Source organism: Nanorana parkeri, unplaced genomic scaffold (genome assembly GCF_000935625.1).
Source record: "Nanorana parkeri isolate BGI_ZX_2015 unplaced genomic scaffold, ASM93562v1 scaffold210, whole genome shotgun sequence".
Lineage (NCBI taxonomy): Eukaryota > Metazoa > Chordata > Amphibia > Anura > Dicroglossidae > Nanorana > Nanorana parkeri.
The window spans coordinates 1416546-1440083 of record NW_017306478.1 but is presented as its reverse complement, the minus strand read 5'-3'; the positions used below and the strand labels follow the sequence as shown (position 1 = coordinate 1440083).

General features: G+C 46.8%; 1 protein-coding gene across 3 annotated transcripts in view; it reads right to left on the bottom strand.

Moving 5' to 3' along the window:
* ST8SIA5 (ST8 alpha-N-acetyl-neuraminide alpha-2,8-sialyltransferase 5) overlaps positions 1–23538 on the bottom strand; it is a 52696-nt gene that overhangs the window by 16851 nt on the left and 12307 nt on the right. Inside the window, exons 2-3 of one of the 3 annotated variants that reach the window (XM_018555715.1) lie at positions 10931–11038; positions 42–134 (exon numbers count right to left, since the gene is read on the bottom strand). The exons of 1 other annotated variant lie outside the window; for it this stretch is intronic. In XM_018555715.1, coding sequence (XP_018411217.1) covers positions 42–134; positions 10931–11038 — 201 coding nt within the window. The remainder of the gene's footprint in view (positions 1–41; positions 135–10930; positions 11039–23538) is intronic. One more of the 3 variants, XM_018555716.1, reaches the window with a different exon arrangement.

The window sequence follows — 23538 nt, the reverse complement described above, 5'->3', positions numbered from 1 at the left end:
TCACAAACCAAACAGGAAATTCAACGCAATGGGCAACTCACATGGAGAGAACCTTCACATTCATGATGTCCTGTCTCAGCTCCAGGCACTTTGTAGAATTGTAATCTAAAGGACCTTTATAGAACTCAAAGTACCTGAAAGACAACACAGAGCAAAATGTTACTCAATGTAGTAATATTATCATGCCACTATATTTCAGTTCCTATGCTCCTCGGCTCCATCTAGTGGCAGCAATGCCCTGTAAACGGTGATGTGCTGGGCGAACGGTTTATAAATTCATCTCTCTATTGAATAATAAATCATTAAATGTATACTTTTAAATACAATGTAAATACCTAAATATGACTTGGTATCAGCCTATTGCAATCCACTGTACAGCATAATGGGAGAGGGAGGGGCAGCACAAGGAACAAATCAGCTGTACCTATGTGCTAAGAGGGATGAGCTCATCGGTCTGCTGCTTCTTCTTTTACTGTCCAATCACAGACTGAGGGAGGGGCAAGACCTGTAAGTGTTGCTTGATTGCAGCAGAGAAAAATCGGGTATCCTCCCTTGCACAGACAGGGCTGTGCTGTGTGGCAGAGCTGCGTAAATCTCTGAACTGCATAGACAGGAACTTTTTTTATTAACGGACTAAAAAAAATCTTATTTATTGTTCACTGCAAATGTTTTCTATTCACTTTCCCCGCATACAGTTTGCTTATTTTGCAATCATCTGAAATAAGCAACTCCAAATCATTTTCCAGGGTGGGCACACACTGCTGTCCTGTGGAGGACCCGCTCCGTCTCAGCTTCCATTCATAAGAAGCTTCTTCCGGAGCTATGTGTGTGTCTGAGAGGGCTCACATGTCACAAGTCTTCCAGCAGACAGCAATGATCCATGCCACTTTTAGGGATGAGATGACATTAATAGGTCGGATATTGTTATTCAGCAACTCCTAACTATGTCAATTATGTCCTGTTGACCCCGAGCTGCTTGTCCTGTTCTGAAAGTTGCTGAGAGATCAGCTGTGTGTGTATGCTGGCTGGACTCCACCACCTTAACCTCTTCTCTACTTCAACCTTTAGCTGCCAGAGCCGTTTTTGTGTTTTGTTTCTTTTTTTGCACACATGTTAAAATACACATTTTAGGCCTGAAGAATGCTTAACCCCCCCCTAGAATTATATATTTCCTGCAAGCAGAGACCCTGGAGAACAAAAATGGTGGCAGATGCAATTGTATTATGTTGCAAGATATTAGCACATCTGCTTATCAAACCCTAATTTCCAGTAAAAGATACACTGACGTTCAATCTTAGCGTACATAAACACAACATATTACCCAAATATACAAGATGAGGTTGTGCTGAGTACATACATAGCAAACATTTCAAGCTTCAAAATTGCGTGCGGCCGTGAAATCCCCAAAAGCTACGGTTCCCATAACTGTCCAAGGGAGCTGTAAAAGATTTTACAGTCCATGAATATTGGCCCTAGAATGATTGCTCTCCGGCGTGTGTGGCAATACCTAACGTGTGGTACTCATCGTTTTCATACGCAGGGGTGACCGACGCGTGTTTGAGTTAGTATGTAGGTGTAAGTGGGAGACTTTAAAAAAATGTTTTTTAGGTGCTTTTATATTTATTTTATTTAACTCTGTTTTTTAAAAGTTTTTTTACTTTAATTTATTAATATAACATAGGGGCTCACAACCCCCCGATGTAATACCACTTTAGAGCTGACGGGTCCACTTTAAGGAGACATTAGTGGTCTACTAGACTCCTAATGTCACCTTTCAAGCCCACTGAAGCTGATCAAGCACAAATGGTGCTTGATCAGCTTCTTCCCCGAACTCTCTGACCGGGGAATGACAGCTCAGGTTAATTCAGCGAGGAAGAGATCAGCATATGGTGTCTCTCTGCTCACAACTCCGACCAGCATGTCTACCAGCCCATGGACGTGAACAGGTAGGTGCCCAAATCACTTCTAGTGTAAAAGCCAACAACAGCTTTAAACTGACTCCCGGCAGCTATAGCTTACAGGGCCCGCTAAGTTATCGGGTCTGTACACCTACTGTGCTCATTATGAGGGGCTCCTACCATCCCTGCACGGAGTTCCTGGGTCTGTATACCTGCTGTGCTTATTATGAGGGGTTCCCACCTTCCCTGAGCTAAGTTCCTGTGTCTGTACACCTACTGTGCTCATTATGAGGGGCTTCCACTATCCCTGCACTGAGTTCCTGGGTCTGTACACCTACTGTGATCATTATGAGGGGCTCCTACCATCCCTGCACTGAGTTTCTGGGTCTGTATACCTGCTGTGCCCATTATGAGGGGTTTCCACCATCCCAGCTATATGTGTTATTATTGTTCACTTTAAGTTTCTGGAACACATAAAAGGTGGGCGAGATCACCCAAAACTTCCCGATGAACATGAACAGAGTCAGGGATTACTGCAGGGAGCTCACATTGTGGGTGTATACAAGACATATAAGAATCCAGGGGCAGATTCAACCCACTAGCCTCCATTTAAAACATAGCAAAACACTTTAAGTGGTATATGTAACAAAATAAAGCAAATAAAAGTTCATTGTTCGGGTTTACATGCATTATAAGTGAAGATGAAAGGCTAAAGGATGACCCTCATGAAACTTTGGAGTCTGCATCTTCACATAGTTTTCTATACAGTCTATGGGAATGCAAAACCTGCCTAAAGCCGGTCCAATGCAGGTCAACTGCAGGCCCAAGACACTTGTCAATGAATTCTTAAGGATCTCAGAAGATTCTCAAACTTATGCCAAACTGATGCCATCAACACAAACCCAAAGTATGTTGACACAGGGTCCCAATAAAATAATGGATAGAGCATCTGCACAGCAATGGGCCATGGTGAGCTAGGCTGGAAAAAATGGTGCATGTCCATTGTTTGCTGCATTCTTGTGTGTTGGTAGCCCAACAAAAGTGAGTCGGTTGGCTCATCACTAAAATGTTAATGGGCCCATGGGATATTTTGTTCTTGGAGGAGGAGCATAGGCGAGTCTTCTTTTCATGCCCAGTTTTATCAATGACAGTATGCACATGAGCGCTGGTGCAATGAAAGATCCTCCGAACTGCCGATTCTCCGAACTTCCTGTTGAGGAGCATGCACTCATAATTTCAATTCAAGTCACCTGATCACATACCTTGGGACTTTCATTGTCCCATGTGGGGACAATGTGATCAGCTGACATGGAATGAAATTATGAGATGCATGCTTCTCAACTGGAAGTACGGGGAATCGGCGCAGAGGAAACATTAGAAAAATGTAAGTGTTTCTGAACATGTCATGTGCTACATGAATCCATACCAATGTGTTGGGCAGTACAGTGGCGTAGTGGTTAGCACTTCTGCCTTGCAGCACTGGGGGTCCCTAGTTCAAATCCCAGCCAGGTATTTGAACTATCTGCAAGGAGTTTGCATGTTCTTCCTTTGCTTGCGTGGGTTTCCTCCAGGTACTCCAGTTTCCACCCACACTCCTCTTTAAGTTGGCCCTCTATGTATGCATGTGAGATAGGGACCTTAGATTGTAAGCTCCTTGATGGTAGGGACTGATGTGAATGTGCAACTATGTAAAGTGCTGCATAAATTGTCAGTGCTATATAAATACCTGTAATAAATAAATAAATTAGAAAAGACAAGTTTTTAGTAGTACACAGCCGGGCCTTGGTCCTGACACTGTGCGGTCTGTGGCACAACTATCACTGACAGGTCATATAGTAAACAGCTCCGGTCAGCTGTGCACAGCAGATGCTGTTTCAAAGGAGCAGGAAGTGCAAATTGAACCTGATGGATCACTTAATTCCCTACTCACAGCAATCGGCACCCCCTGTGTTCACAGACGGAGCAGTTGTACTGATTTAGCTTGAAGGGTAAGGAAACTTCCACAAAGATTCCTTATCCTTTTGCTCCCAGCCCCCTAAACTGGCATATCCCACCAAATCACTATACTTACCTAAATTTGGCGCCCAGGCCCCATACCTGCGGCCGTCTAAATACCGACTGCATCTGATAGGAGCAGCTACTGTTCATCCAATAATTTTTCACCAGGCTCAGACAATTTTTATATAATTTTTTTTCTAGTGCTGCAGCGGGGATCTGAGGAGAAATAAAGCGCTGAAGCCGGTGGGGGGAGAGTGCTGTCACTTCAGAATGGACGAGCGGTGAGGAGAGAGAGAGCCGCTTGGCCATACAGATGGGGGAGAGCAGCGGGGATCCAAGAAGAAGCTGCAGGGAAGCTGCAGACTGTGCCGAGTGGTTCAGGATGGCGAGCGGAGGATCGGTACATATCAGTGATATTTATCAGCTGATCACTCCGGTGTTTGTAAATAACCGGGGACACACAGTACTATGTGTCTCCAGTTATGAATAAACAATGGTAGTGATTACAGTGCTGTTACAGCCACTGATCCGGCTTCCAGCTCACTGTCTGGTAGAGCTGCAAGCCGGATCATTGTGCTACAAAAGTGATACAAAGTATCTCTGAGGAGAATACAGTATCTCCTCAGAATACTCAGTATCCAAAGCCCTTGCAAATAAAATAAAAGAACCCTTTAGTGCCCGATAGTTTAAAAAAAGTCTACACTCTACACTCGCTGCTGAGAGTGACACCTAACAGGCTATTTTGAGCTCAACTCCGGCCACATAACGCAAAAAAATGTATATTTTGGACCTCTGCCCCTTTTTGTTTGTTTACATGAAATTCCTCTAAATTTGTATTTAGCTGTCCCCAGAAAGTACAGCAGGAGCTGCCTCAGAGATAACAGACTCCAGTACTGGAGTTGTGCCTCCACCTTCTCTCACTTTGCCCTTTGCAAAGCACAACTTATGATGGTGATGATACTGTAAACATCAAGGTGCCTGAAGTTGAAACCTTAGTCCTGCCAATGACCAGTGCTGAATGGTCACCAGACGTTTACCTCTGGCCTGGGGTCTTCAACCCAAATCTCTGACCTCCATAACTGATCCAGGTTTCTTACTGACTCATCTGAGAACTCTCCTTGACTGCTCACCAGCTCCTATTACGGACCCCAGCTCTTATTCACTCACTACGATCCTCGCCTGGTCTTCTGGTACTTTGCTTCCCACTTGTTGCTCACCCAACCTCTTCCTGACTTTGACCTTCTGTTACCAACTTGGTATTTCTTCATCTTACCATTGCGGAGCTCCTTCTGTTCTTCTGTTATGATCCAAACTGTCCAGTCAACATCAACAACATACAACAGCTACTCTTGCCACTCATACCCTACATTCCTTAGTCTCAACTCCGGGGTGTTTCGATTGGAGAGGGCCCATACTTTTCATCCTCGGGATCCGATGCCTACTCAAAGGCTTCTTGGCCAGTCATAGCATAGTGTGTGGTGCAGAAGTCAGTGAAGGTAGAGGATGTCTTGTGTGGTGTACATATGGCAGTCTCATCAAGGCTCCTCTAGGGGATTAGATGACATCACAGTGGCATTATGTCATTGTTGAATATGGGTGTGGCTAATTTTGGCTCAGATCACATCGCCTGAATTGCTCAGTGCATACCAGAACCTAAAGTGGAGTCCTTACGTCAAAAGCAGGCTTTGTGATCACAGTAAACCACAATGTGACAAGTACTAACAAACTGCACGTCCACCATTGTTATTTTGTTATCCAACAAGCTTTACTGCAAGTAGTGTAAACTAGCAAAGCCAGACTGTCTCCCATGGCTCACCGCCAGACCTTCTCCTACTCAAGTTTTATTGCAAGAGGTGCAAACTCACAAAACCAGACTCTGACACATCTGACGCCATCCCACTCCCTGACGTGATTCTCCCCAATAGGGTCTTGGTCATGAAGGCCATTGAGAGGCTTCATGACCAAGACCCTACGAAGGAAGACACAAGTCACAGGAGCAGGAGGGGGTCCGATGTATCAGAGTCTGGTTTTGAGAGTCTATACTTCTTGCAATAAAGCTTGGTGGATATTAAGAAACACTGTACCTTGTTGGTATCTGGAGACTGCAGGGAGGAACAGATCCCGTTAGGTACGTGCCAGTGGCCAGTGGGTGATATGGATCTATGGCTTTTCTGCCAAACGGTGCGTCCAAACACCCACACACAAGTCATTGGCCTATTCTCGTGGTTTATCTATTCCAAATTTTGGTAAATTTGCCTGGACTTTCAATGCAGCGGAGCAGACAACAGCATGCGAGCAGCAGCAGCTGAAGATCAGAGTGAGCCCCACATCTGCTGGCAATGCTCGGGGTACCAGCAAGAAGGGGGGGCGGCTCGGTTCAACACAGGCGAGCAGAAGGATACGGAGCTGATCTGTCAGAGGGTTATGTAATTCTGGGGCTCAGCGCTCAGCTGCAGCCGAGTTTCCAGCACAGTGAACTCGCAGCCAGATTCCAGAACCTGCGGCAAGACTGCCAGATGATCTTGTCACGGTTGGGACGATCTACTTAATGACCCCTGTGCGTACTTCCCTACATTTCTCCAACCCCCCCCCCCCTTCACCAATCCACATTACGCATTGCCTGTGTGCAGCTAGCTCGGCCGTGTGCTTTCTCTCCCCTCCCAGCCTACAGTGATCTTGTCTCATGTAATTACTTACACAGCAACTACGAATTCCGCCGTGCAGTATGTAGAAGCAATATAGAACATAAATATGAGCTTATTCAAAGAGCAATCATCAAGAAGCAGTAAGAAATAGCAACCAGAATTTCATTTTCTCAAAGTGCACCTGTCTTCACAAGTTAAGCTGAAGCCATATTAACAGTCATGCTGGAATGAATAAAGAAAAAGAAGGGCCGGAAGGTTTCCATTCCCTGAAGAAAATGCCGCTCCATTCCCTCTCCAGGATTTGACCCAGTCCTAGGCATCGGTCATGTGACCAGAGTTCAGATTAGCTAATTCTAGCCGTCTGGATATTTGCCCAGCACTGGAGGGGGCATGCAGCAGCATTTTCTCCAGGAGTGCTGAGAATTTTAGCCACCAGCGCTATTCCAATACTGGGTGGCATAAGCGGGCAACTACAACTGAGATTGAATCTTCCAATGCATGTGTTTTAAAGGGTAATTCCACTTTCCCAGGTGAATTTGGGGAAATGGAATTACCCCTCCAATCTGGATGCTCCTTCCCCTGCGCTGGTGCTGGTGTACTATCCGTAACCTCGTACTCTTCTGCGCTTCTTGCTACCAATGAGTGCTCGCCATTTGTGAGCGAAATTCAAAATCCACAGCTCAGGGCTGAGCTAGACAGTAGTACATGATACAAATAGTACACCCACACTGGAAGAGGGGAAGGAGCATCAGTGGCATCACAAGGTGGGTTCGGCCTGCGCCCGGGTGCAACCATTGCAGGGGTGACACCAAAATGACTGACAGTCATTTTGGTGTTACATCCTCTGAAAAGTCGGGCGCTCTGTCATTGGCTGGGAGCCCGACAGCATACCTCATCCCACCGGGTAAACGTCCCCTCCTCTCTCTGCCAGCGTCCATTACCAAGAAGGCTGCCGGCAGGCGTCAATAAGATGACGTGATGAAAGTCACGGCAGGGTGTAACCCGTTCTCCGCTCCGGGTGTCACCTGGCCTTGGGACGCCCCTAAGGAGCTTTCACCGAAAAGGTATGTATAGCAGCAAGGGAAGGGAAGAGAGGAGGCCATATTGGAGGGGGTAACTCAATTTTCCAAAATCCACCTGGGAAAGTGGAATTACCCTTTAAATGGCAATGATTGATTCCACCACATGCTCGGTGAAAGTCACATTTACTGCTTTATAAATAGACCCCCAAAGTGTCACTAGAGGTGTGGCAGCACGGAGCTAAAAGGGGGGGGGGGGCTGTGTAGAAACAGTGCATGGACAAGGTGACAGTGCATGTTAATGACACAATGGTGGAAATCGCTTTTAGCTACAGTACCCTTGTGTATTTGCAACCCCTGCACCTGTAAACCTGCGACAGATTTACAAAGATCTGCAACAAATTTATCACTGAAGACGAGACAGATGCACAATTGGGAATTGTGTAGAATTCTTCCATTGTGTGCTGGATTTGAACTGCCTAGATTAGTGACAATTTTAAGCGGGCCTTACACTGGCCAAAAAAATGTAAAAACTATCAGCTTCCTCCATCAAGGCTAAACAGTGCGGATGGACGAATCTTCCCCAGGCTACTGAATTCACCAGGCTATAGTATACAGTGAGCTACTGTATTCAGCAACCGGAGGGGTGCCGACTGCTCCACACACTGGTCCAATTTGACCAGCATTTGGGAGGTTAAAACATGGAGCTTGGTGATGGTGCTTTAGATGCAGCAAAGAGGGAGGAGGGGGTTAAGGGGTTAATGTACAGGTCACACACAGTGGATTACTGTGCATGATAAGGGAGGCAAAGTTGTTAATATAAAAGGGTTTAATAAACAATCCCACAATCAAACTAATTAAAGCTCCAACTTTCAGTCTGCTGCTACCTACCTCCCTTCCTATGACACCTTCCTTTAAAGGAGAACTATGAGGCGAGTGAAAATCTCTCATCCTCATAGTTCTAGCCGACCTGTGACAATGAAACTGTCACACGTCGCCTCAATAGATCGGGAGGTGAGAGAACACATACCGTCGCTCGCTCACTTCTCAATCATCTCCCTGCAGAGAGCCGTGACTGCCACTCCGATCCTACAGCACTGACTGGCGGAACGGACGGGGGAGGGCACAGCTGGCTCTGGCTCTAGATAGGCAGAGCCAGCTGTCACTCACGCAGGTGGGTGGATATCGACAGTAATGTCGGGATCCGTCCCGGCTGCAGCGCTCTGAGTATACTGAGCTTTGGGTCATGGGAGGACACTTGTATATGTCCTCCCGTGACCCTTAAAAGAACTATGGGGAAAAACACTGACCTCATTTAAAGTTCTCTTTTAAAGTATAATTTCACCTTTGAATCGGAAAATGAGCAACCTGCCCTCCCTTGTCTATATCAAAAGGGTGGACAAATCATTGTGGAATTCAGGAGCCAGCAGAAACATTTTTTGGAGCTAGCTCCTTTGACAACAACTAGAGAAGAACTCAAAAGTTGGGCGCCAGCTGTCATTTTTAAGGAGCCGTGGCTACCAGACTCCTGGGATTTGTCCACCCCAGTCCTGACCTAATCTAAGATAGAACCCCCAAACACCTCCCACCTACACAGGTGTTCACTTACCTCTTGCTGATGGCAAGGGCCTCCTCTGAGGTTTATAGCCCTTGGTGCCTAAATCTTTACCAGCACCAGCAGAGTGATTCCCCATAGTCTTCAATATGGCCGCACGCCCATAATACAGATCCTAGGAGTACGTTCCTATCCAAGTTTATGTGGCCTTACAGCAAAGGGGTGGACGCCACAGAAAAAGATTTTGGCACCAGAGCTGTAAACACCTGAGGGGGCCGCCATCTTTATGGAACACTGAACAGTGGGGGGAGGGGTGCTAGCTTAAAATAGGGGGCTTGGGAGGGTGGACTGTGTTTTTTTTTGTTTTTTTTTAGTGAAGTTGTACTTTATGGGGTGACAGATTTGATTTAGGGTAACCACAGACAATACATACTGTACAGGCTGCGTCCAGTAAACAAGGCTTAGGCAACCCTGGGCGCAACTTGTAAGCAAGAGCCTTCAGCTTAGCTGGCAGTGCATGCTGAGAATGGTGCCCCAATTACAAACAGCTTGCAATGAAGGGCCATTACAACCAGAACCGATATATTTTACTTATAGGTGGAAGCTGTTGTTGAATTACCGACTGGCTTCTTAACATCTCATGGGAGAAATAGTGGTGCTGCCATCGCTGGCCTCTCCGTGAAAACGCTAGCTGCCTGGCTGTTATGTTAACCCTTATATGGCTTCAATGCTTTATTATACAACTTGAAGGCCAATAACTCAAAGTGATCTATTTATAAACTGCGAATGGCCCTGCAAATATTTGTGGACGCTTACTCCGTGCAGATATATGCCAAAATGAATGTGTCTTTAGATTTCGAATGTTATTTAGAATTTTCAAACACTATCATGTAATGACAAATGATGGCCACTAGATGGAGCTAACGGATCATAGGATACTTATTCTCTATGCTCCTCAGTGCCATCTACTGGCCATAACATGTTATTGCAGAAACATTCGAAAATGCAACTAAAGAATGTTAGCTTTGGCATATGTCTGCGCAGAGTGAGCGTTCACAGATAATCACAGGGCAAAAGGCGAACAGTTTACATATAGTCCCCAAAGTATTGACACGGGCAGGCAATAAGCATCTTCAGAAGGAGCATTCAGCAATAGCAGCCTACCGATTTTTTCCTTTAAATCTGTTAACGGGGGGGTCCAGAATTTTGAACTCATTAAAATCCAGCAGGAAGAGCAAGACTGGAATGGGTCAGAGAAGTGGGTGGAGCTGGGAACACAGGGTGCCGGTGACCTTACCACCTCATCATGAGAGGCCAGTAACTGATTGAACCTTCCCATTTCAATCTATGCATGCATTTTTTGTAGTGCTTTGTCATGCGTCAACGTGCGTTTTCCTTGACATGCATTATTGACACGTTTCCAATTCATTTTTGTAATTCAGGATTTGGAGTGGATAGAGTTAACATCCATTGGCCAAGGCTTGTTGACAACACATTGGAATGAATGTTATTTGCATTTTGACGCCTTGCTATTGACTTCCCAATGCAAAATAAATTGGACGCCATATTTTTAAATAATTTTGGAAGAAGCACTTTTTTTTATAACGGGCAACTCGGTCACATGCGCTGTAGCTCGTTGCAATGTGTGTGTTAAAGCCCAACAGTATAAACAGGCCCGTACTAAACTGTAAGCCAAGGGAAGGGAGGAAGGACCCTTTAAGCCGGCGCGGAAAGAGCAGCAGACAGCGTGTGACAGATTGCGTTGTACCGTCTGTTGTGCTCTGCCGTCCATTGTTATTCTGTGTGAGTCTGTACCTGACGCTCGCAACGCTCCCCGTCTTCACTGCTCCGTCATCCGTGAAATTAAAGATCCTAGTCCAATTTCCCAACTCCTCTCCGCTCTGCCAGCTAAACTGCAGGCCTCTAGTAAGAAAAGCAGGCAATTTACAATGCGCTCCTCCAGCCTCACATCGCAGTATTTTTACATTGGAAACATACAGAAGAATATTTCGACATTCATGGTGAGCGGGTAGATGGGAAACGTCTCCACCGTTCCTGCAAAGGCCGAGCTCGTAAGGCCCGGGCAGCAAAATAACCATCAGAGCAGCAAAGCCATGCATGCCAATGCACATGTATGTGTTGCGGAGATTCAGGTGCATTGTTTACCGCATTGACATGCATCGGGGTCCCATTAGAGATGAAAGAGATGCCTGGCAAGCACTGATACACACAATGGGGACACATGGGAATGCATATGGCTGATTCAACCTTCATGTACATGGCGAGCAAAGATCAATCCACAGCCTCCAGAAATTACACTGTAGACATTAAAATTGGGTATGCGCCGATACTGTTTCTTGGGTATCGAGTACCGATATTTTGCTTTCGGTACTCGCCAATATGGAGCCGGCTTCCTGGGTAATCAGGAAGCCGGTCGGCGGGTAATGACATGCCGACCAGCTTCCTGAGTGCCCTGGAAGCTGGCTCCATGTTGTTTGGCCAGCTTGATTGTGATTGGCTGGGAAACCGGCTTCCCAGCCTATCAGGATAGAGCCGGCTTCCCGGCCAATCTGGAAGCTAGGCAGCGAGTAATGACCCACCTCCCAGCTCCATGCTGATTGGCTGGAAAGCTGGGTTCTCGGCCAATCAGGATGGAGCCAGCTTCTCGGCCAATCAGGATGGAGCCAGCTTCTCGGCCAATCAGGAAGCCGGGAGGCGGGTCATTACTCGCCGCCCAGCTTTCTGATCTCACGGGAAGCTGGCTCCATGTTCCCCTATGACACTGCCAGTCAGAGGAAATCTTCTCAGTGGACTATTCATGAGCAACACCCGAAATGTGAGGTCCCGCCAATGCTTTTCCCCCCTAAAAGGCTTCCCAAACACCTGCCCCCCAGCCTGAAACATGTTATGATGTATTATTGATTACAGAGCTGCATTACTTTGTCTCATTTTTATCTGCCTGTTCAGCTTTAAACAGCAGAAGATTTTATAGGGAATTAGCTGACAACTATTTATGTATTTAAAGCCTCTATTTCTTATAAATTGTATCACACGAGTCACTGTCGTCTCCTCTAATGGCTCCATTTCCTGCTCTCTTCAATGGACCCCTCATAAGAACTCACTGCCATCACCGACCTTGGAGCACAAACCAGAACATAGAACTCATGAAGTCATCTCAACAGATCCCGATGATGAAAGTTTAGCAAAGTAAGTAGTGGTGGGATCATGAAGGATAGATGGACTCTGCCCCCGTCCAACCTGACTTCATTCAAATCCTATAGATCAGTGGTTCTCAACCTTTCTAGGGCCGGGACCCCTTGGTAACATTTGCCAAGTTTTGGTGACCCCCAACGGTAAAATTTAGGGATGACGCGGCTGCTGCAGCGACATCTGGCGGCGTGGCGGGAGAACTGACACTGCTGCGCTAGGAGCGGCCTGAGGAGGACTCTCACCTAGCAAAGCAGAAATCACACAGCGACCCCACAGGTTGAGAACCACTGGCGTACGCCGTCAGAATAGAAAACAAAAAACCCGCCATAGGAATGCATAGCTAGGTTCCTTTTAAAATAGCCAATCGATCGAGCAGAGTAAACCTTTCCGGGAGGAAGTGTTTCTCTCCCGGGCGGCCGGGAGCCGCTATCTAATAGCGAGAGACTCCCGGGCGACCCCTGGCAAATCGTCATTCGACCCCCGACGGGGTCGCGACCCCCAGGTTGAGAACCGCTGCTATAGATACATTAAATCCACCACCTACACCGGTCACTGAGACACATGATGAACCGTGCAAACTTCCAGAATGTCACAAATATAAAAGGAGGGAGAGATACAAAGTTAAATACAGGACAGGGGGATACATATAAGATATGGAAAGCTAGAAGAGAGAGAGAAAAAAAAAAGATAAATATAATATGGGGAGAGAGGGCGAGGGGGTAATAGATAGATAGAATAGATAGAATAGATAGATAGATAGATAGAATAGATAGATAGATAGAGTTTGCCCCCTTTATGTATTTTCTATTGAAGTGTGGTCGGTGGGGGGTTGGGGTCTGTAGACGGGGAGACATAAGCCCCCCTTGGGGTGAATCGTAGATATTTGTGAATCTTGTGTGTGAAGCGGAGAGGGAGAGACAAGTGAGTGACAAGTTCTATGATTTCTTAAATTGTTTCCAGATATTGGGCCGGGTGCCTGGAAGAACTCCGCAGAGAGAGGAGCTAATTATACGCTCAGATCTTTCTATAATTCCCATGTAGTCAGCGGAAGGCAACCTGGTAATTTACTGGGAAACAAGCTCGCAATGTTTTAACACCGACATTCCGACAGCTCGGAGAGAACGGAATCCTATCCGTGTCATCCAGCTCACATGATCAGACTTTTTTTTTTCTTTCGGATGTATTGCTGATTATGTTTTTCTTAAAGGAGAACTCCGCTAGGAACATTCTGCATCGAAATGATATGAGATCGCCCAACTCACAGGAAGTAATTAAAGTTGTTTCCTGCGACAGGATCGTAAGGAAGGTAAAAACAAAAAAAAACAAATGAGTGCTGCGATGATCTAGGGAAAGGGGGGGAGGGTAAATTTGAGTCACCCTTATACCCCAAAACAATAGATTGTATCTTTCTGGGATCTATAGGTGAGGGCGTCAGGATAAAGGCTACAAGAGCACAACTGGCACTAGAAACAGGATTTTTGTACTCACCCTAAAACCATTTCTCTAGGAGGTCATTGGAGGACACTGTGATGAATACTCTTCTGAAGTTTCCACAGGTAGAAGAATATTTAGCTATGTGTCCTTCACGCTAACTTGCTTAAAAAAAGGAGCCCTGCAGCATGCTCCACCCCAGCCATGTGTCTCAGGCTCTGTTGCCCCACCTGTGGACCCAGGATGGTCATTGCCGGTGTATATCTGTTCGATGATCTCCTCTCCATCCAAGGAACCCGGAACAGATGAGAGTTTCGTCACTTCGGTTTCAGAGCCGTCATTCCCCAGGCCGCTGTGGCCAGGGATAAGGCTAATCAAGTACAGCCTGTGCTTGATTAGAATCAATGGGCTGCACAGGTGGCATCAGGGGTCTAATAGACCTATAATGTCTCCTTAAAGAGAACCTGTCATCACTAATCAGGGGCCTCCTTATGTGATAGCAATAAAGTTAAAGTGACAAGTCTCAAATCTCCCCCCCCCTCAATGCTGCTGTAAGGACTTACCTTAACCTCTTGCCATCCGCCCGTTAAGAAAAAACGGACGGACGGCTGACTCCTATCTGCGGGTTGCCGTCGCCAGACGGCATTTTTTTCCTGCTCGCTATGACGGAATAAATGTCAGTTAAAGTACCGCAGCGCTGAATACTGAAAAATGGCCTGGATGGGAAGGGGGTTTAACACCGCGGATGTCAACTGGTTAAATGATGCCTCTTAATCCAATCATCTTCTTCCTTAAATTTGTATTCAGCAATCCCTCCAGCAATGGTGTAGGTCTCTTATCCAGCGCAGACTGCTGCGTCTTCTGTGTCCCACGGTGTCTGTCCGACGTGCACGCTCCCGGCTGCCTGCATTGACTTACACTGTGTCTCTCCTCTTCTCACTGCCCAAGATCTCGCATGCTGGAGTGAGAGCAACAATTCTAAAGCCACTTAACTCTAAACTGATGACCTGTACAGGATTTAAAGCGTCACCTATGAACAATTTTGGGCGCCATAGTTTTTCCCCATATCACTGGCTCATGCAATTTTGAGACTTGACATTTTTGGTATCGATTTATTTGAAACCTCATCTTTTATATTTTACCCCAAAAATAGGGTATTATATGGTGCTTCTGTGCACTAAAATTAATCTGAGTGCATTTTTTGCTGGAAATTTGGGTGTGATAAACTGTTGCGCTATTATCGTGTGACATAAAAAAATTGCAGCTGCCGCCTATTTGTTTTCTAGGGTCTCTGCCTTCAGAAAACATAGAATTTGGGCGGCTTTAAGCAATTTTCAGGCCTAAAATGTGCATTTTAACACAGAAATGGCTCTGGCGGCAGAAGGGTTAAACGTGGTGGAGTTAATTGTGGCAGTGATGAATATGCTAAAGATCTTTTCTTTTTTTTTTTCTTTCTTTCCCCTCAATAGACATTCGAAAAACTATAAATAAAATGAAATAACAAAAGCACACACAAGACTTTTCTCTCCCATGAAGTGTGTGTGGGAGCAGGTGAGAGAATTTCGTGTCACAGATGTAGCACATGACCAAAGGCTCGCTCCTTAAGGAAATGACATCTTTCTTTTTTTTCCGGAAAGTGAGAGCACCAATCTAAGTAACTCTAAACCCTACAGATGACAGCGTTTTTATTTGGAGCTGAATTCAGCCCACTGAAAGAACTTATTAATCAAGTGAAAAAGGAAGAAAAAAGGCGCCTGAGAAATGACTTGTTTCATCTGGCAAATGAGTCTAAAGCGGTTTTGGAAGGAACGGAGAAATTTGCTTCCCGGATTCCTGCTGAACGTAGAATTTTCTGCTCCCCGGGGGTAACTGATGACACATTAAATGTATTACCTGGCTCAGTCCAGGTGCCTATAGCTCCCATTCCAGGAATGTGTGAGGTCTCTATCACAGTCAAGTGAGGATAAACTAAGGTGACCTATCATGGACAGGGGTACAACTCTACCAAGAGAAGGATAGTCCAGATGGTTGCAGGTGCTTACCTGAAGGTGGAGAGGCAGCAGAAGGTACTGACGGTGGAACATAGCAGGCCAGACAACTGCACAGCGTACCATTGGCTGTGTGGAGATCCAGAGGTGCAGTGAGAGTCATGAGGGCGCACAGGGGTGCACTTGGAGACAGAGGGGTGCTCACGAGTATACTTGGAGCCACGGGAGTGCACAGGGATCACTAGAAACACAAAGATCACTGGAGGCACAATGGTACTGGAGAACACTGGACACAGAAAGTACAATGGCCCGGGAGAACGCTGGACACAGGAAGCACAGTGGCGCTGGAGAACGATGGACACAGGAAGCATTATGGAGCTGGAGAATGCTGAACACAAGCAGCACAATGGCACTGGAGATCGCTGGACACAGGAAGCACAATGGCGCTGGAGAACGCTGGACACAGGAAGCACAATGGTACTGGAGAATGCTAGACACAAGAAGCACTATGGCACTGGAGAACGCTGGACACAAGAAGCACAATTCTACTGGAGAATGCTGGACACAAGAAGCACAATGGTACTGGAGACCGCTGGACACAAGAAGCACAATGGTAATGGAGAACGCAGGACACAGGAAGCACAATGGTTATGGAGAACGCAGGACACAGGAAGCACAATGGTAATGGAGAACGCTGGACACAAGAAGCACAATGGTGCTGGGGAATGCTGAATGCAAGAAGCCCAACGGAACTGGGGACACAAGAAGCACAATGGCCCTGCAGAATGCTGGGCACAGGAAGCACAATGGCGCTGCAGAATGCTGGGCACAGGAAGCATAATGGCACTAGGAAAAGGTGGACATAGGAAGCAAAACTGAACTGGAGAAAACTGGGCACATGAGGCACAATAGCAATGGAGAACACTAAACCTATGGGGCACAGTGGATCTGGAGAACACTGGACACAAGAAACACAATGGCTGTTGAGAATGCTTGATATAGGAGGCCAAATGGCAATGGGGAACTCTGGACATAGGAGGCACAATGACAGTGCAGAACACTGGACACAAGAAGCACAATGCCATTGAAGAACGCTGGATGCAAGAAGCACAAGGTCAGTGGAGAACACTGGATACTGGAAGCACACAGGCACTTGAGAACGCTGAGCACAAGAGGCACAATGAAGACAGGCAGACAGTTAGCAGGGGGGGCTCGGCCTTGGCATAGCAACATATTACTCGAACACCAAGCATTTGCCAAGCAAGCACTAAACAGGAGAGTAGTCCCCTGACTGGTCATAGCGCAGGCCCTTCGGGTGAAACGTGGACGTGCCAGTGCCCAGGCTTTGGGGAAATTGCAGTGATTTCCCTAAATAAATAGACTCTGGAGAGAGAACACTCTGAGTATAGTGCTTAACAACCCAGATAGCAAGGATAACTTGCCACAAACTTGTGCCAGGGTTAAATTGTAATTCTTGTTAACTTGCTGCACACATTCCTGGCAAGTTATAGACTTGAAGAACACGTGCAGCACAAGTTCTAGTTGACACTCTTTGAATTTGTAGCAAATTTGTTTGGCAAGTCTACAGCAAGAGTCCTAGGTCTTAGCAAGAGCTCTGCAAGTGTGCAGCACTTTTGCAAAGCATGTTGATCTGGAGACTTGCAATGCAGACTTGCTGTAATTGTGCAACAAAATTTTGAGGCATTTTCAAACTTGCAGCTCAATTGCTTGCTATCTGGGAAGTAGCATATGAGCCTGTATGAGAACATGTCCCTATTAACCTCTGTAGCTGCAGGCACTGTGGTGCAATTCATTCTTAAGGTTTACAGCCAAAGCACTGGAGTCATTCAAGTCATTTTATCAGCAGCTCAGCTCACCCTGCTCCTCCACCCAGCCGTTAGTAAACAGCTCAGCTTCCCCTCCAAGCAATAACCCAGCAGCTCAGCTCCCCCTTCCCCCAGCAGAGACTTAACAGCTCAGCTTCCCGTACTTCTCCCTCCCAGCAGTTACTCAGAAGCTTAGCTCACCTGCTCCCTCCTCCCAAAATCTCAGCTTTTCCTCCCATTAGTAACACAGCAGCTCAACTCACCCTGTTCCCCTCCACCAGTAACTGGTGGATGGTGGTAGAAGGGTTAGTTGAACTGCTCAGGGAAGGGAGAAAGGGGGACTGAGGTTTTCTCAGGCACTGCTGGGAAGAGGGAAGCAGGATGAGCTGGACTGTTAAGAGAATTACCTGAGTATTTCTGCTATGAACTGTGAGGATTCATTGTTCCACAGTGTCTGCAACTATAGAGATCAGTGACTGCTTCAAAGCTTTAAATGCTCATTTACTGCTTGTGAAGAATATGTATACACGTGAATGTCCACAACCTGGTCACAGGCTCACTTTAAAGTCACATATGTGCAGGGTACTCATAGAGAGGAGCCTTTTATATTTTGGGAAGGCAAATGTGACCCTATGGTGGTGAGAAACTGGTTCCCAAAAAGAATCACATTAAGCACTTGAGATCCGTATGCTGAGAGGAGTGTAAAGGCCGCCATGCAGTCTCGTTCAGTCCATGGGATTCAGCAGTAATTGGCTTAACTTTGATCCATCTATAGGGACCTTAACAACACTGAACATATGATGGGATAACCATTGCTGAGGACCTTGGGGTTCAGAGGGACACAAGACAAGCTCTGCAAAATAAAGAACCTCTGTGTGGGGAAATTTTATAGGAGGACAGTTCCAAGCATTGATTGGCATAATCATGGGGGCAAAATGGGGGTACAGTTGGCAGTAAACAGATAACCCTAATGCCAGGCGAACGGTTACCCTTACTTGGATGTTTCAAGCTGCAAAATGAATGAGGGTTTAACTGTTCCTAAGCTTGAGCCTTCTTCTGTAGGAGTCAGCTGTAAACAAGGAAGAGCCCTCCAGCAAGGTGAGAAACCTGATTAAGCCAATTTATGTTTTCTGTTACTAAATTAGGTTACATTTATTTTGCTGTATTGATCTGGGAACCCTTTTGTAGAATAGATTAGTGGCTAGGTTTTTCGGAATGTTATTCAGCTTATTATGTCCTTACAGGAAAATGATGGCCACCTCCAGGACAAGTGTCCATGTGTCACGGCTTTGGTTGGATACCATTGCCATTGGTAGTTGTAAGCTCTCAGCAAGGGGCATAGTCTAAGGAGTGTTCAGACTGCGCCAGAGCCCCAGAAGGTGGGGATGGAATTGGCTGCAAGGCAGCTCTTGGGTTAAAGCTGAACTCCAAGAAAAATACACAGATGATGTACGTATAATGAGGCTGTTTTACCTGTCAAAGGGTTTCAATTTCTGTCTGTCAAGTCTTGATATATATACAGCTCCCACATAGGGCCGGATTTCCCACAAGGCCACCAAGGCCTGGCCTCGGGGCAGCAGGGAGTAGAGGGGAGGCCCAGCCACCGGGCGGGTAGTTTTTTTTGTACATTTAGCGCTGCTTCGGGCAAGCAGAGCTAAATGTAGAGAGGGGAAACCGCCGCCCGGTTATGTCGCTGAGATCACTTGTAATATGGCTGCAGGTCAGTCCTCCCCCCCCCCACTCCCCCCTCCATGGTCCGCCCCCACTTCCAGCTGCTTCTGTCCCTGCTGACTGCCTCCCTCCATGGCGTGGTTTTCGTGGACCCCCGCTATTCTGGCCATCTGGTCGCCATTCTCCATTCGGTTTGTTGGGGAGGGGGCGCATTGAGGAACCTGGCCTTGGGGCAGCAGAGAGAGTAAATCTGGCCCTGCTCCCACATAGAACAGAGCAGAGCAGTAGACCTGATGTTTCTCTGATGCAGTTCAGTGGCACTTGCAGTTCTTGTCCCTCCCCTAGCTTGTGACTGGACAGCGAGAGGAGAAGCAGCAGACCAATGAGCCAATCTCAGGACAGGGTTTAATAGCAAGTAGTATAATAAATGGGGGGGGGGTCAAAATGACACATCCAAAAATATACAGCTAATCCTCGCTTACCAACTTACCTGCTTTGCTACCACTCGCACTTACGACCGACCTTCGACCTTGCGTGTCAGTGTCAGTGCGGCGTGTCGCCGGCGGAAGTGATGTCTTCCGTTCTTCACTGCGGGTCCCGATAAGTATTTTATTGCCCGATGTACAGTACACTGTTCGGTACTGTACATCTGCAACACTATACAGTACTGTACTAATGCAGTACAGTACTGTATAGAGTTCCTCACTTAACGACCAATTCGTTTAACGACCTGGTCGTAGGAACGGAACTCGGTCGTTAAGTGAGGAATACCTGTACTGAAATCACTGTAGGCAAGGTCTTTCTTCTCTTTGTCATCTCGAGTCATTTGCTCCAAGCGTGTGAGTACAGTTCATGGGGGTCCTCCACAAATGTCTTTTAAGGACAGATTATGACACATGAGACGACAGTGGGCTCTATATACCAACACGGTGAAGGCCACCATAACACATAGCGCAGGAGAGGGCCAATGGAAGCTCAGTATATAAATGTGTTACTGAGGTAGCTTCATCAAAACATAATAAGTGATGTCAGAGCATTACAATCCCTTAGCTACCAAGCAATGTCACACAGAGGAGATAATACAACGACATCAACACTACGCTGCCCTGCAGAGCATACCGGCCACTATGAATAAACACATGCACTTGTGTAAGGTGACTTTGCTTTATCTAAATGTACTTGTTTTGTATAAAGTTGGTCATAAAAGGGCCATTTAAAAAAAAATCACAAATAGCATTTTTCTTTTTAGACTTTCAATCAGTGTATGGCCAGCTTTAGGCTATGTTCAAACCATGTCGGGACCAGATCTGCAAACGCAGTGCATTTTTTATGTGTTCTGATGCTTTTTGGTGCATTTTTGGGTTTTTTTTTGCACTGGTGTGAACAGAGCCCAGAAACACAATAGGAATACATTGTGATGCATTTCAGGTGCGGACAAGAACTGTTCTGGTCCGGGCATGGTGTGAACAAGCCCTAAGTCCTCAGGGCCCTGTCACACCATATCCAGTGCATTCCGGCACGGTTCTAACCCATATAGATCAAGCTATAGGTAGATAGGTACAGCAATGCCCTTTGTTCCGTGCACTGCACCTGGAACGGAGGGCATTCCTTTACCTTGCCTTCCGGTGCGGACGATCGCACTGCGGGCGGGGCGTGTCTGTGGTGCCATTGACATGAATGGCACCGCCACGCCGCCGCCCGGCCAGGCTTAAAGTATGCAATCCATTGTGTTCCGGGCTTGAACCGTACTGGAACGCACTGGATAAGGTGTGACAGGGACCTCAAAAGACACCGTTGCTTTGCCCAGAAGTCAACTTTAATCTTAAAGGAGAATTATGAGGTGAGTAATTTCCACTCACCTCATAGTTCTAGCCGACCTGTGACAATGAGACTGTGTTACCCTGAGGCCCCATTCACACTGAGCGATTTATCGCACGTTAATTTCCACGATATCGTGGCTATTTACCGCGCAATATCGCTCTCCAATGCATCTCAATGGGGCTCTGTCCGTCGCTGTCGCGGGTCGTGCGTCGCTACAGTAGGACCCTTTTTGGAGTGGATTTTGCCGCGATACTAGCTTGCGTAATGCAAGCATTTGCGCGATATCGCGCAAAATGCAAATCGCGTGACAAACGCGCGATTTGCGAATCGCTCAATGTGAATGGGGCCTAAGGAGAACTATGGGGAAAAACACCGACCCCATAGTTCTCCTTTAACATTAGATTTGTGGTTTCAGAATACTGGCTTGTTGTGTTAAGCTTGGGATTTACTGCATCAGAAATTCACCAACCCCTTCCTACCCGTAATCTCTATATGACTGTTCTTTGGCAGGATGCCTCATGCTGAGGATAGGTTAACACATGCGCTCTCTTTGAGAGTTATATATTTCCTTAAAGCACAGACCCCGTAGAATAGGGGTTAATATGCAGAGACAGAATGGAGCTATACAGGGGAGGAGGGGAGAAAGGGTTAATAATGATAACACACTTTATTATTTGTTACTGCCGCTGTAGCTTGTCGTCATCGGGAACTAATGAATTAATCATTCATTAATTTGTTCTTATACTCTCCCCTTCCTCTGTTGGCAAGAGTAAGGGCGAGGGCTTGGCAATGCGACCACGATGATGACCACAAGGCACAGAGCCGGTACAATCAGCTCTGTGCCTGTAGCCAACGCTGTCTGATGAAGAAGGGAGCAGAGGCTTGTGCGCGCACAGGCAAACACGAAAGGACATACAGGTACGTCCTCCCGGGAACAACTACTCTCCCTACCGGTCGTTTCTAGAGGATTGTGCTTAAAAAAAGCCACACATGCTTTAATTGTTCTTACGTCCAATCAGAATATCACATTTATTCATTCATTAAATAGAATGATTCGATTTAAAGATGTGTCTTCAGTATCGGTGTAGGTTCCAGTGACTAAACATTGCCAATCTTGACCACCAAAACAGTTTGTCGTGATAAGAACGTTTCTGCGTGTGCGACTTCCTCTGGGCGCACGGTGACCAAGAAATACCTTTCAGCGTTGGGCTCTCGGCTCTATTCCAAGGGCCGCACTTCTCGGGTTTGTTCTATTTCTAGGGACTTGTCAACAGGTTCAAGTGCTAGCAGAGCTTCCCAGAGAACCCTACGTTCTTGCCGCGCCCCCCCCCCCCTTCCTCTGAGAGCCCCCAAGCCCGAGAATCACATTATCTGCAAATACTAACTTCATCAATTAGAGCCGGGGTGGGCAATTCCGGCCCTCCGGCTGCATTGCAAGGCTCTGGCAGCCACAGGCAAGACTTCCGGAGGCAGTAAAGGGGCAACGTAGAAGATTGCTCTTGCACGGAAAACACATTGGCATCTCCCTCTAACCCGGGTGTCAGTGACTCCTGCCCTATAGCTGCAGTGAAACTACAAAACCCACCATGCATCTGCTTCTGGAACTCTTGCCTGTGGCTGCCAGAGCCTTGCAATGCCTCTTGTAGTTCTACAACAGCTGGAGGGCCGGAATGGCTGACCCCGGCTCTAATTGATGAAGTTAGTATTTGCAGATAACGTGATCCTTGGGCTTGGGGGCTCCTGGAGGAAGGGGGGGGGGGCACGGAAAGGACGTCGTGTTCTCTGGGATGCTCTGCTTTGCCTCCCGTTTTCCTTCAGCCAATATTTATCTTTTTATATCTCAGCTCCTGTAACCGGCCTAGAATCAGACACAGGATAGAAAAGCAACATCATAACCAACGCTTTATTTTTTTCTTAATGAGCCGCCATTTTTCTCAAATCTTTGGATTGATTGACGTACAATTTCGTGTCTCCGAACTTGAGCTTATTTCCCCGAGAAGAAACTGCAGCAGGCGGCACACCGCCAAGTATGGCCAGAAGCAGCCCGCGATTGACGTCTTTCCAGTATTGTAGCTCAACAAAGTCACGTCAAGGTTACACGCAGGACGGTGCAGCCAATCGGATCCGCTGTGCTAAGAACGTTATAAGTAGATAAAGCGAAATTGTCCGCGTAACGCAATCGATAAAGCTGCGTAGTCATTTCACAAAGGATTACGAGTCGGCTGTAATGCAAAGATACAGACCCCCCCGGGGAACGCCTTTTCGGCAAGAAACATTAGTCTGCAGCCGCTTATAGCAACGTAAACCCCGGTGTCAGCTATCCGGAGGACTGGAGGGAGCTGCCTAAGATTTCCCATAGAGATCAGTCATGCCGGCCCTAGCCTGGATGATTTTTGGAGGGCAAGATATTTTTTTTTTAAGGGCACCGGGCAGGGGGCTGCTTTTGATGTTATATTATTATGAAAGAAGGTACAAA